At 36.2% G+C, this 12,959-nt stretch overlaps 1 protein-coding gene across 1 annotated transcript in view; it reads left to right on the top strand.

Annotated features, from left to right (window-relative positions):
- The window catches only part of SLCO4C1 (solute carrier organic anion transporter family member 4C1), a 51,416-nt gene extending 40,627 nt beyond the window's left edge, over positions 1 to 10,789 (top strand). The window contains exons 9-13 of the mRNA XM_049769131.1: positions 3,607 to 3,760; positions 5,497 to 5,687; positions 6,730 to 6,794; positions 7,558 to 7,695; positions 10,502 to 10,789. Of these exons, the coding sequence (XP_049625088.1) occupies positions 3,607 to 3,760; positions 5,497 to 5,687; positions 6,730 to 6,794; positions 7,558 to 7,695; positions 10,502 to 10,662 (709 nt within the window). The 3' untranslated portion in view covers positions 10,663 to 10,789. The remainder of the gene's footprint in view (positions 1 to 3,606; positions 3,761 to 5,496; positions 5,688 to 6,729; positions 6,795 to 7,557; positions 7,696 to 10,501) is intronic.
- Positions 10,790 to 12,959: the final 2,170 nt, after the last annotated feature.

The following is a 12,959-nucleotide window of genomic DNA, read 5'->3' as shown; positions in this document are numbered from 1 at the left end:
TATCCTTATTTTATGCTGATGTGATGCTGAACATTATTTTTTGGTCTTTGGGCCACACCTGGTCCTGCTTATGGATTACTCCTGGGGGACCACATGGGATGCCGAGGATCAAACCACAGTCCATCCTAGGTTAGCGCATGCAAGGCAGATACCTTACTGTTTGCACCACAGCTCTGGCCCTAAACATTTTCATTTCATTGAATACTATTACATTTAGTCAAGTGTACATGCTTTGTTTGACCAATCTTTATTGCAAAATAATAAATTTATTACAGTAAAGATGTCTACAGTTTAATAGGGATTAATATGTAAAACTGTTAATGAACAAGTATTTCATAATGAGTGATATACAACAGGTATAAAGATTTAAAAGGACGACATTTTAATTGATTAGTTTCCTTCTTTATATCCGGGAAGAAATTCATGGAATAATAAGGAAATGAGAAATACATTAATCCCAATGGTATATTTTTTTTAAACTTTAGTGATTGATTGATTTGTTTTGGGGTCACACCCAACGGCCCTCAGGTGTCACTCCTGCCTCTGCACTCAGAAATCGCCCATGACAGGCTAGGGGACCATATGGGTATCAGGAATCAAACTTGGTCCTTCCTGGGTTGGCCATGTACAAGGTAAACACCCCGCCTCTCTGCCTCCCCAAGGGTATTCTATGTGCCTACATGATAAAGATTTTCTAAACCTGTTGGATTTCTTTTCTTTTCTTTTTTTTTGGGGGGGGGGTTTTGGGCCAAACCTGGTGGTGCTCAGGCAGCTCCAGGCTGTCTGCTCCGAAATAGCTCCTGGCAGGCACAGGGGACCATTTGGGACACCGGGATTCGAACCAACCACCTTAGGTCCTGGATCAGCTGCTTGCAAGGCAAACACCGCTGTGCTATCTCTCCGGGCCCACCTGTTGGATTTCAACAGTTAATTTTTTTTTAAATGTAGTTCTTTATATGAGCAGTACAATTCTAGGGATAGACCACAGAGAGAGAGAAAGAGTATAATGTATGCTTAATAAGGCAATTCATATTTTATGAGATTCTTAATACCAAATGTTGCACAAATCACTATTGCTATACTGATTATCAATTATCAAAATTTACCCAAATAACTATATATTGTCAAGACAATACAAGAACAGAAAAATTTAAAAATTGAATCACCTTGAGAGATACAGCTACAAGGTCATTTTTAATATAATTTTTATTTTGATCATAGTGGCTTACATATTGATGACAATAATATTTTAGGTACATATTTACATAAAATCAAGGGGGATTCCCATCACCAAATTGTCCTCCCTTCACCTCCGTTTTTGTCCTACCTCCCATATCCTCTTCCCTCACCCCCAGGGTTGCTAGAATATGTGGTCTCCTCTGTATCTAGCCTACTACTTAGTAGTCTTGCACCTGTTTGGTCCTGGTGCCTCCCTTATTTCCCCCTCTAACTGGGGGGTAAGGACTAGCTAGTTCAAGTTACGTGGTTTTGTACAAGGTCATTTTTTATTAAGTTTCAGTCATACAATATCCAGCACTCTTCCCTTGACCAGTGCATATTTCCTGCCACTAATGTCCCATGTCCCCAGTCTTCCTCTGCTCCCTCCTGCCTGTCTTTATGGAAGACATGTTCCTCCTTCTCCCCTCTGCATTCTTTCCTTTAGACACTGACTTGCAATATTGTGACTAAAGGAGTATCCTGCACATCATTTATCTCCTTTGAGCAACAATTTTTGTCCAGAGTGGTTGTTTTCCAATGATCATTGACATTGTGGTCCTTTTTCTGTCTTGACTGCACTGCCCTGCTTTTTGTGGCAAGTTTCCTATCATGGGGCTCTGTCCTCCTGGCCCTTGTCTAGATGATCATCTTTAGGTAATATTACCATATTATGTATGTTGTTTTTAATTCCACAGATAAGTGAGGTCATTCTTTGCCTATCCCTCCTGAATCTTTTGCTCAGTATAATACTCTCCATATCCATCCATGTAAACAAATTTCATAACTATAACTTTAGTTTTCCAAATAGTGATGTAGTATTCCATTTTGTAGATGTACCATAGTTTCTTTATCTACTCATCTTAATTTTTTTTTTGGGGGGGGGTCACACCCGGCAGTGCTCAGGGGTTACTACTGGCTATATGCTCAGAAATCGCTCCTGGCAGGCTTGGGTAACCATATGGGTTGCCAGGATTTGAAGCACCATCCTTCTGCATCTAAGGCAAATGCCTTACCGCTGTGCTATCTCTCTGGCCCCCACTCATCTTAATTTTAACTGACATATTTCTAGGAATGTATGTAGATGATTTTCTTTCAGTTGAACTTCCTCTTGTATCAAGATATTTAATAGTTCATTAAAATAATATGACTATAAGTATATATCCTTATATAATCTGTATTATTGACCTAGAATTTTTTTGGATTCTAGAATTCAAGTGAATTTAATAGCAACCCTAATTTATTAAATCATAGCTATAAAAACTGTTCTACCCAATTGTGTTTTTATTGCAGATACAAAGTTTTTTTGTATCATTTCTGAAAAGCTTCTTTCTCTACTTACTAATAGAGTATTTATTGAGCTTCTTGGGCAGTAGCTCTTTCAGACTCATTTCTCTAAACTTGAATTGCTTCAAGTATCCTTCCTTTACATTTTCAAGATAAACTGTAGTTATCTGAAACCATACCTATTTTAATTTAGAATTATCTGTCTTCATTTCCAATATACATTGAAGTCTCTGAGAATTGTACTCTCAGTTCCTGGAATGAGCCACACACTTGCTCAATCCATATATTGGATAAAGGAATGTATGAGTGAGTCACTGAGGCTGCATTTTGTCTTAAGGTCATCCTTTTTATTATCATACATGTTTCTATTAAATGGCAGCATGGGATAGCACTGAGCTTGGGTAGTATTTTTTTGTTTCTGTTTTTTCCTGGTTTGTTTTGAGGCCACACACAGTGGTGCTCAGGTCTTACTCCTGGTTCTATGACTAGGAATTACTCCTGGCAGGACTTAGGGACCATATGTGATACTGAGGACTTAATCTCGGTCAGCCTCATGCAAGCAAATAAATATCCTACCATGGAACCTAGGAATGCTATATATATATATATATATATATATATATATATATATATATATATATATATATATATATATATATTGTGATGACCAAAAGGGGAAAAGAATAAAAAAGTAAAAGAAAAAGACATTCTCTCTAGACGTCTATTTTCCTATTAGGATAATAAATGTCTTGATAACAATAGTCTTAACCTGCTTCCAGGTTTACATCAGAGAAATTTGACCAGGTGCAGTAGTGTTTGGGCTGTTAGAAATAAGGGAATGCTGCTGGCATCTAGTAACTAGAGGCAAGGTATGCCTCTGATCATCACTTAACCCATAATAACAACCCATTCTGTTGCTATCCCATGCAATAGCTGGGATCATAGGAAAACTTGCTTTCATTGCCACTGCTATTTATTTTATCACTGGCATAATATCGTACAACTATATGGTTATACAATCTTTATCTTCTACAAGAAATAAAGCTCTCTAATAAAGCATGCATCTTTTTTTTTTTAATTTCTCAAGGAATTTTCTCTTCACAGAACTGGAGAGCTGGGGAATTTGACTGCACCTTGTAATGCCGATTGCAATTGCTTGCGATCATATTATTATCCTGTCTGTGGAGAAAACGGAGTCCAATACTTTTCTCCATGCTTTGCAGGCTGCAAACATTCTTTCTCCAATGAACAGTCGAAGGTAATTGTGTCTGCGGCCTTCCTCTCCCAAGGCAGTGTGTTTGCATATTTGTGTATTGTTTTCTCTGTCCTTTGGGACAGCTGGGGTTATACTCTTTATTTTCTATTAGAAAATCTCTTTGATAGTTGCTCACATCTTTGTATATGACTTCTTTTACTGAACTGAAATGCTTAGCTTTTAAGTTGTTTTCTCTTTCTCAGCTATTTTAGCCCTCTAATGTCATAGGACTTTTTTCTCTCCCTCACTTTTTTTCTCCACCTTTGGCATTTACTCTGTACTTAAATGTCCTATTGCTGATTTATCACTCCTGCCTCTTTATACATCTTTTGAATGATCTTTGTTGTTGTTTATATATATAAAAAAAAACCCTAAACACTATGTGCTTAATCTGCCTCTGTGTTTTGGTCTTGGAGAACCTTATGGGCATTCGTCTTTGAGCCAAGTTGATTGAGAACATGATAAGCATCCTACTTTCTATTTCTCTGCCTAACCCCTTTTATGATTTTGGTATGATAAATACATTAAGTGTATATCTCAACTGACTAGTGCTTGAATTTTCAGGTGATCATTGGAGAAACAATTGATCGTTTTGTTTTGTTTTGGGGCCACACCCAGTGATACTCAGGGGTTGCTCCTGGCTATGTGCTCAGAAATCTCTCCTGGCTTGGGGGATCGAACCTCAGTTCGTCCTAGGCTAGCTCGGGCAAGGCAGATGTCTTACCGCTTGCGCCACGGCTCTGGCCCCAACAATTCATGTATTTTATATTTTCTAACAAACAGATTTTAAAGTGATGAGAATTATGTACAAAAAATATCTTGGTGAGAGCTGGAGTAATAGTGAATAGAGAGTTTGCCTTGCATGCAGCTGAGCCAGGTTCGATCCCTGGCATTCCTTATCATCCCCCCAAGCTTGCCAGAAGTAATTTTGGAATGCAGAGCTAGGAGTAATGTTACCCATGAGGTTTCCAGGTGTGCTCTTCCCAAAAAAATTCTGTGCAGTTTTCATAGATTTAAATACTTGGATTACTTGTATGTGGTTTTATCTTCGAAATAGAATGAGTTAGATCATTACCATAAAATACCTATGAAAGTTTTAGTGAAAAGTTATTAGGAAGTAGTAGTTATCATATTTTCAAATCTATAGAAATATGACTTTAGTTTGAAGTAGGTTGAGAAAACACCTGTTGGTCTCAGTTCTAATGATTTAAATTCTCCAAATTTGTAAGACATAATCAGAACAAAAGAGGTGATTATTATTTTAGAGTGAGATAAACAGGTAGCTTTTTTCCTATATGTAAAATTAGGTCTAAAAGAGTATTGGTGGGCTAGGAATGTGATTCAGTAGTTAAGCTCTTACCTTGTATTGTGAGACCATGGGTTCAATTACTAAAATGACCAAAAGTAAAAAAAAAAAAGAAAAAATATCTTGATACATTAAAAGTATGTATTGATGAAATTAGAAGGTCATAGAATGTTAAACAATTGGAAAATTTTGAATCACATAGCTAAAAATGTATAATACAAATAAACAATTAATATCTGCACAAACAAGCACTCTTGAAAAAGTGTGTAATTTCTTGGTCTAATTTTAATGCGAAAAATTTGATGTGTATGCTTTTTAAACCCAATACTATAATTAATAACTTCATATATATGGATTAATGTAGGTCATTTTTCATGTTTAGAAATATATATCAAGATAAATATTTGTAATATTTTTATGTGTAATATTTTAGGTATATAACAGATGCTCCTGTATTGTAAAGAAGACAGAAATACCACCTACTGAAGAGATCTTGGGTTTTGAAGCAAAAGCTGGAAAATGTGAAACTCGGTGTACATACTTGCCTATTTTTCTTGCAGTTTTCTTCTTTACAGTGATTTTTACCTTTATGGCTGGTACTCCGATAACTGTGTCCATATTGAGGTATGTATATTATTGTGAAAAATTAAATGGTCTTACTTGGGGTTTCTGTTGACTATCAGTTCCATTGAAAGCTGTTCATTTCTTTGTCATTGAAAAAGTCACCTCATTGAACACAGATAGCTGCCAGTTTTTAGAGTGTGCTGGAGATGTGTTCATCCCATTTGATCCTGGGGAAATGTAATGCCCTCTACTAGTTGTAATGTCACAACTAGAATGGTAGCCTGCCTCAGACAGTGATGTTGCAGTTTAACACCTTTCTGTAATTAGTATTGATGGGTAAGAAGCTGGGCTTTTTGTGGTGTTATACATGCTTTCCATACTTGTATCAGCACTGCTTTAGAAAAATAGTTCTCTTCCTTCCTAACAATTACTAGCATTTTAATTTTATTTTTAAGCTTTGTTCCTTGATTTTCATTCTCTGTTTTTTTTTCACGTACATTTTGCTAAATGGAGGCGTTTAACGTTTCTGTCTAAAGAAATGAGTTAAAATTGCACTGCAAGGATTTTACTCATCTAACTTAGTAAAGGCAATTATGCAAATACATCAAGACTGATGTTGACATTGTTGTAACCATCTTATCTAAACTACAATCTATTACAAATATAAATTGTATATAATAATACAAAACATTAAAATAAATTTAAAATATCGAATTACTATTGATTCAGATATGTTTGCATTACCTCAACACTTTCCTCCTACTTTACAGGTAGGTATGATTTTTATTTCAAAGTTAAGTAAACACTGGAATTAGAATCATTTGCAATTTCAGTTAGTTGCAATTTCAGCAGTTGACAAAAAGTCCTGTTAATGAATGTTCTTTTTTCCTTACATTTTATGTTCAATGCACTTATTAAAGCTTGACTATTTTTAAAATTCTTGGTTGTGTGTAAGTTCATATAACTAACTTAAAGAAAGACTGTTGGGTATAAACTCTGAAAATTATTTTATCTGTAGATATCTTAAGCTGGTATAAAAATAATTTTCTGGAAGAGTAAGTATACTGTATATATACTTTTGTTTCATATTTAATATTTCTAGGTGTGTTAATCACAGACAACGCTCGTTAGCATTGGGGATACAATTTATGCTGCTTCGATTATTAGGTATGCAATTTTTCTTAATTGGTAACTGCTAGTTTTTTAATTAGTGATATTGATATATTTGTGGGATATGTCAAGAAAATTTACTTAAATGCAGCAGAAAACAACATAATTGTTGAAAGATATTTTCCAACATTTGAGATGTAGTATTACATATCGCATAATAATTATTTTTTATCTCCCTGATATAAATAGACTTTTTTCTGGCCACACCAGTGGTGCTCAGGGATCACTCCTGGCTGGGATCAAGAGACCATATATGAAGCCAGGGATCAAATCTAGGTTGGCTGCATGCACTACCTACTAGACTATCTCTTGGGCCCCTGTTTATAGTTAATTGACTTAACTAATGGTGAAAGTGAGACTAGGAAAACTCAGTCCAGTGTTCTTAGTCTCTTTCATGCTGATCTAAGAAATAACTGGATGGGGCCGGAGAGATAGCAAGGAGCATTTGCCTTGCATGCAGAAGGTTGGTGGTTCGAATCCCGGCACCTGTCGGGTGTGATCCAAAAACAAAAAGAAAAAAAAAGAAATAACTGGATGTAGGTGATTCATTTTTCTAATAAATAATACTTCAACTTCAACATACTTTAACTTCTTTTGTCTTTTGGGCATGAGCTTGATTATTTGCATATTGGCAATGTACATTTAAATGTACATTTAAAAAATGTAAAAATTTTTATCTACGAAGATAAAAGATATACATATAAAATCTCTCACCATAAATGAATGTTTAACAAGTGTGTTATATATTTACTTCTCCTAGGCACAATACCTGGACCAATTATATTTGGGTTCACAATAGACAGCACCTGTGTTCTCTGGGATATCAATGAATGTGGCGTTAAAGGAGCTTGCTGGATGTATAACAACATCAAGATGGCTCATATGCTAGTATCCATAAGTAAGTGGTATCTTTCTTAGGAATGATAAATCAGTGATAAGGAGGAAAAATATCTTAGCTCAGTACCTCAACTTAAGAGAGTGTCCTTTGGGCCCGGAGAGATAGCTCAGCAGCGTTTGCCTTGCAAGCAGCAGATCCAGGACCTAAGGTGGTTGGTTCGAATCCCGGTGTCCCATATGGTCCCCTGTGCCTGCCAGGAGCTATTTCTGAGCAGATAGCCAGGAGTAACCCCTGAGCACCGCCGGGTGTGGCCCAAAAACCAAAAAAAAAAAAAGTGTCCTTTACTAAAACGATCTGTATTATACTCTTTCAGTAAAATTATTGTAAACCATAGTGCTTAAAAGAAAAAAAAATGGGGGGAGAGAGACAGAGACAGAAAGAGAGTGCCATAGAGGTAGTCTGAGGGTAGGAATAGATTGATTTTGAGCTCAAGTATAGAAAGCTACTCTGATGAATGTGAAATTTCTTTCTTCAACACAAATGTGTACCTTTAAGTGCACCCCAAACATAGTAATAGCTATCCCTAAAGTATTCATATAAATACAGTAATGATTGAGTGGGCATTCCTATTTTTCAAATACACATTTTTTGAGTAAATTATTAATGATTAACACGAGTCAGTTAACTTCTGCAAGAACTTTACCATGAGACTATTTTGTTTATTCAAAGAGAATGTCTAGGCTTGTACTGTTACAGAACTACTTTTGCTTTCTATACTTGTGCTCAAAATCAATTTCTTTGAAAACAGATCAAAGCTTGTAAAGTGAATCACATCTTCATGCATGTATGTTTGTGTCTAGGTGTGGATCTGGATGTTGAACACACGAACACACAGTCAATGCTTAGTTATATCTCAGCGATAATAAATCTTGATGTCTCATTTTTTTTGTACTTAACAGTCCCACAGAGGCTATCTAAAAAGTTTAAAGGATTCTGTTTGTTTTTGTCTTTTGAGGCCACAACCAAGCCACAACCACTAAGCTCAGGGTTTACTCCTGACTGAGTACTCAAGAATTATTCCTGGCAGGGATTGGGGACTACATGGGATGCTGGGAATCAAGTCCAGGTCTGCTGTGTGCCAGTCAAACACCCTACCTGTTCTGTCACTTTAGCCCCGGGATTTTGTTCTGTATTTGTTTTTGGTTTTGTATTTGGTTTTCAGGGTTTACTCAGGCAGTGCTCAGGGTGCCATATGTGGTGCTGGTATCAAATCTGGCTCAGTAACATGCTAGTTGAGTGCCTTGCCCTCCTCTGTACTATCACTCTGATTCCTTCGTTATTTTTAGAGTTTTATATTTCCAAGTTTTAACTTGGAATTCAAGGATGTTGTATATAAGCTATTTTGGCCACACCTGGTGATGCTCAGGGATTACTCCTGGCTATGTGCTCAGAAATCACTCCTTGCTTGGGGGATCATATGGGGCACCAGGGATCAATCCGAGGTCTGTCCTGGGTCAGCTGTGTGCAAAGCAAATGTCGTACTGCTGCGCTATTGCTCCAGCCCCATAAGCTATTTTGATTTTTAAAGCTCTTCATTGCCTGCAAGGTTTTATAAAATATGATCTTGTCAATAAAATTGAAATGTAATGTGAGCTAATTTAGTGGCGTACAATATTTATTACACAAAACGTACAGCTTTAATCAGTAATAGAAGACTTGTACATTTTTATTTATTATTTAATTATTATTTTATTTTATTTAGAAAAATAGCTAATTCATTGGATTATATGTAGATCTTTTATTGATAGGTATCATTTTTCTTCCTAAAGTTTATTTATTTATTTATTTGGCCACACCCGGTGCCACTCAGTGGTTACTCCTGGTTCTGTGCTCAGAAATTACTCCTGGTTTGGGAGACCATATGGGATGCCGGGAATCGAACCCATGTCTGTCCTGGGTCATCAGCCACAGCAAGGCAAATGCTGTACCACTTGCTCCCACTCCAGCCCTTTCCCTAAAGTTTAAAAACATAAATATTGAATGATAATGCTCAAACTTTTTTGATCATTTTATTATTTAAAGAAAATGCATCATATAGTTGACATAGTTGATCATAATACGTTTGTTTCCAGATAAGTGAAAGCAAAGTTATTTATAAAACAATAAATAAATAGAATGGAAGAGAAGAAAAAAAAGATAAAATAAATTAGCAAGCACATGCGTGAAAATCATTGTATCTCCAATGAAGTCATTAATACAGTGGAGGAAGGCTTAGTAAGCTCCTGTTATTAACTGTCCATTTTGTTAAATTGGGGTGTTCTTTTAGGGATGACAGCATCAAACAAATATAGTTGTCCAGAAATTCAATTTACCGATGCTACGAATTTTAGGAGTGTTTACTCAGCTGCCAGACCTTCTGAAAGAAAGTTATGGGAGGAGGGTGCCACACCAACTCCATAAAGCCCCAGTGATAATCAACTAAAAAACTGGCGTACCTAAAGTATGGTCAAATTGGTGTTCCCCAAAGGAAACATAAAGGGGTATTGAGGTAGCGCCATTCAGCAAACTGTGATTCTAAGAGATGGAGGCAGCAAGTGTGGCTTGGCAGTGCAGGGCTTAGCTCATCCTTTCCTCCTCAGATGGCCGGCTTTCTGCTGTGTGGGCAAGTGCGTGTACCCATAATTTTTCACAGCTCTGTTTGCATCTCAGAGAAAAGAGTGAGTCTATATATCTGGCCCGATTTGAGCATCTCAAACTTTTTAAAGGTAGTTTCTGTTCATGAAGAATACTTGACCAGAAACTTAATAGGAATTTTTTTTTATAGTAATTGACCAATTCGGTAATTTATTCTTGTATTTATATTTAGGTGTTGTTTGTAAAATTATCACCATTTTCTTCAACGGACTTGCAATATTTTTGTATAAACCACCGCCATCCTGCATAGAAGTATCATTTCAAAATCAAGACACAGTTGTGACTACTGTTTCTCTCCCAAGTGATCTCAACAAAGCAGGAAACGAAGGATGAAACAGAAATGGAAGTGATCATTCTGCAGCAGGAAACTTGACCTCGGTTGTAAGAATAACCATTGCCATTGCAGCATTAACTACCCAAGAGAGACAATCATTTTTAAAATTGATATTTTATAATTAAATGTATTTTCTGTGTATGTTTCTGTGTTCATGAGAGTAATAGACTTGTGCCTTTAAATACCACCTAAAGACTTAAAGTGCACACACACACTTTTACATTTCTTGTAGTCTAGGAATGAAAAATTTAAACCACTCAAATTTATGTGATACTTTTCAATAGCCTTATCAAAAGTCCATGAAAAATGCCAGCTAACTGTTATTTGTTCTTAAATTTATAATATACTACTCTGTCCTGCATTGAAGAAAGTTGTTGAAATATTATGATAAAATGTGGCCAGTGTATAGTAAAACAGAATAATTAGCTTTGCATAGCCATATTTTAATTTTGTTTTTGTTTTTGTTTTTGGGCCACACCCATTGACGTTCAGGGATTAGTCCTGGCTATGCGCTCAGAAATTGATCCTGGTATGGGGGAACCATATGGGGCGCCAGGAGATTGAACCGTGATCCGCCCTAGGCTAGCGCTTGCAAGGCATATTTTCATTTTAACCAAAGAGTTCTAGAAAGTAATTTTTATATTGCAGATTTTAAAACTCTATGATTCTGTGATAGAATTATTGAATTAACATCCATTCCAGAGTAAATTACCAGATTCAGTAAAGTGCCAATTAAACTTGAAGAGATTTCTTTTCTTTTGAAATTTATTTTGAATCTCTATGAGATATAGTTACAAAGTTGTTTATGAATGAATTTTAGTTAATATAATGTCCAACTCTCATCCCTTCACCAGTGTACATTTCCCACCACCAGCATCCCCAGTTTGCTTCTCAACTTCCCCCTTGACTTTCCCCCCTTCCTGCCAGTATGGCATACATTTTTCTTCTTTTTCCTGCCATCTGTCTCCACTCCTTGTCTCTTCCCTTTTTTCCTGTTTTAAACATTGATTTGCAATGTTGTTAGTGAAGGGATATCATGAATCTATGTATATATCATTTTACCTCCTTTCAGCACCTAGTTCTTGTCAAGAGTGATCACTCCCAACTATTATTGTGATAGTGGTCCTTGAAATGATTTCTTAATGAACTTTTGGTCAATGTTGATATACTCAGAACTTTAGTTTTTCTAATTAAAAAAAGGCTGATCACCCAACTGATAACATACTATATGTGTAGCATTAGAGGTGCTATTAAAATAGGTATTTGTTATTGTTTTATGATTAAAACATTGCACTGCTCTTTAACTGATCTATGTATTTCAAAGAAATTATTCTCATAGTTGGTAATATTGTAACATGGCTTTTATTTAATTAAACTTAAGCCACTTTTGTCTCCTCAGGATTTGGAGGAAATGGCTCAATTACTATTAACCAAAATAACTTATGGTCAAGAATTATACTGATTAAGAGAAAGGATGGCATTTATCCCATTTGAAATTGCTGTGATTGTTTGCTTATAAAATTCGTTATCAGTTTTCTCTAGATTTTCTTTGTAAAGATAGGTGCTATATAACTGTGATTGGAATTACCAGCAAAGACCTGAAGTAGGTAACCAATATCAGAGTTTAGAGTTATTCTTGGTGAAAAGTTGTTAGAATGACTTAAGAAACTAGAATTATTTACAAAACAAAAAATGCAAGAGGGAATGAATGAGTCACAGGTTAGGGAAATAAGTGCATGTGACTATTAGAGACTTAGAGAAGTGGTCTGGAGTTAGAGACACAGACTACTTAATAAACTGGAAACCATGTAAACATTTGAGGGTGAAACCAGATGACTATGAAAAACTTGTATTTGGGATACAGGAAATTCAAAGCAACATAAGGGGAAAACATGCTACCTTCATTCAGAAGCAGACTTCCTTCTATATCATCTCACACTTTAATTTTGTTTTTCATTTTTTGGACCACACCCAGTGGTACTCAGGGGTTACTCCTGGCTCTGTGCTCAGAAATTGCTCTTGGCTCGGGCGACATTATGGGATGCCAGGGATCCAACCCAGGTCTGACCTGGGTCATCAGTGTGCAAGACAACTGCCTTACCACTGTGCTACCCCTTCGGCCCCTCACACTTTTAACTTTTTAATATTAATTTTTGTTTTGAGCCTTACATGGCTATACTCAGGGTTGACTCCCAGTTCTTTGCTCAGGGATCACTCCTGGTTTAAGGAACCTGCAGTACCCTGGATTGAACAGGACTTGGTCACAATGCAAGGAATTGCCTTAATCTTTGAACTG

This window comes from Suncus etruscus, chromosome 2, assembly GCF_024139225.1.
Source record: "Suncus etruscus isolate mSunEtr1 chromosome 2, mSunEtr1.pri.cur, whole genome shotgun sequence".
Taxonomy (NCBI): domain Eukaryota; kingdom Metazoa; phylum Chordata; class Mammalia; order Eulipotyphla; family Soricidae; genus Suncus; species Suncus etruscus.
This window is presented reverse-complemented; position numbering and strand designations above follow the sequence as displayed.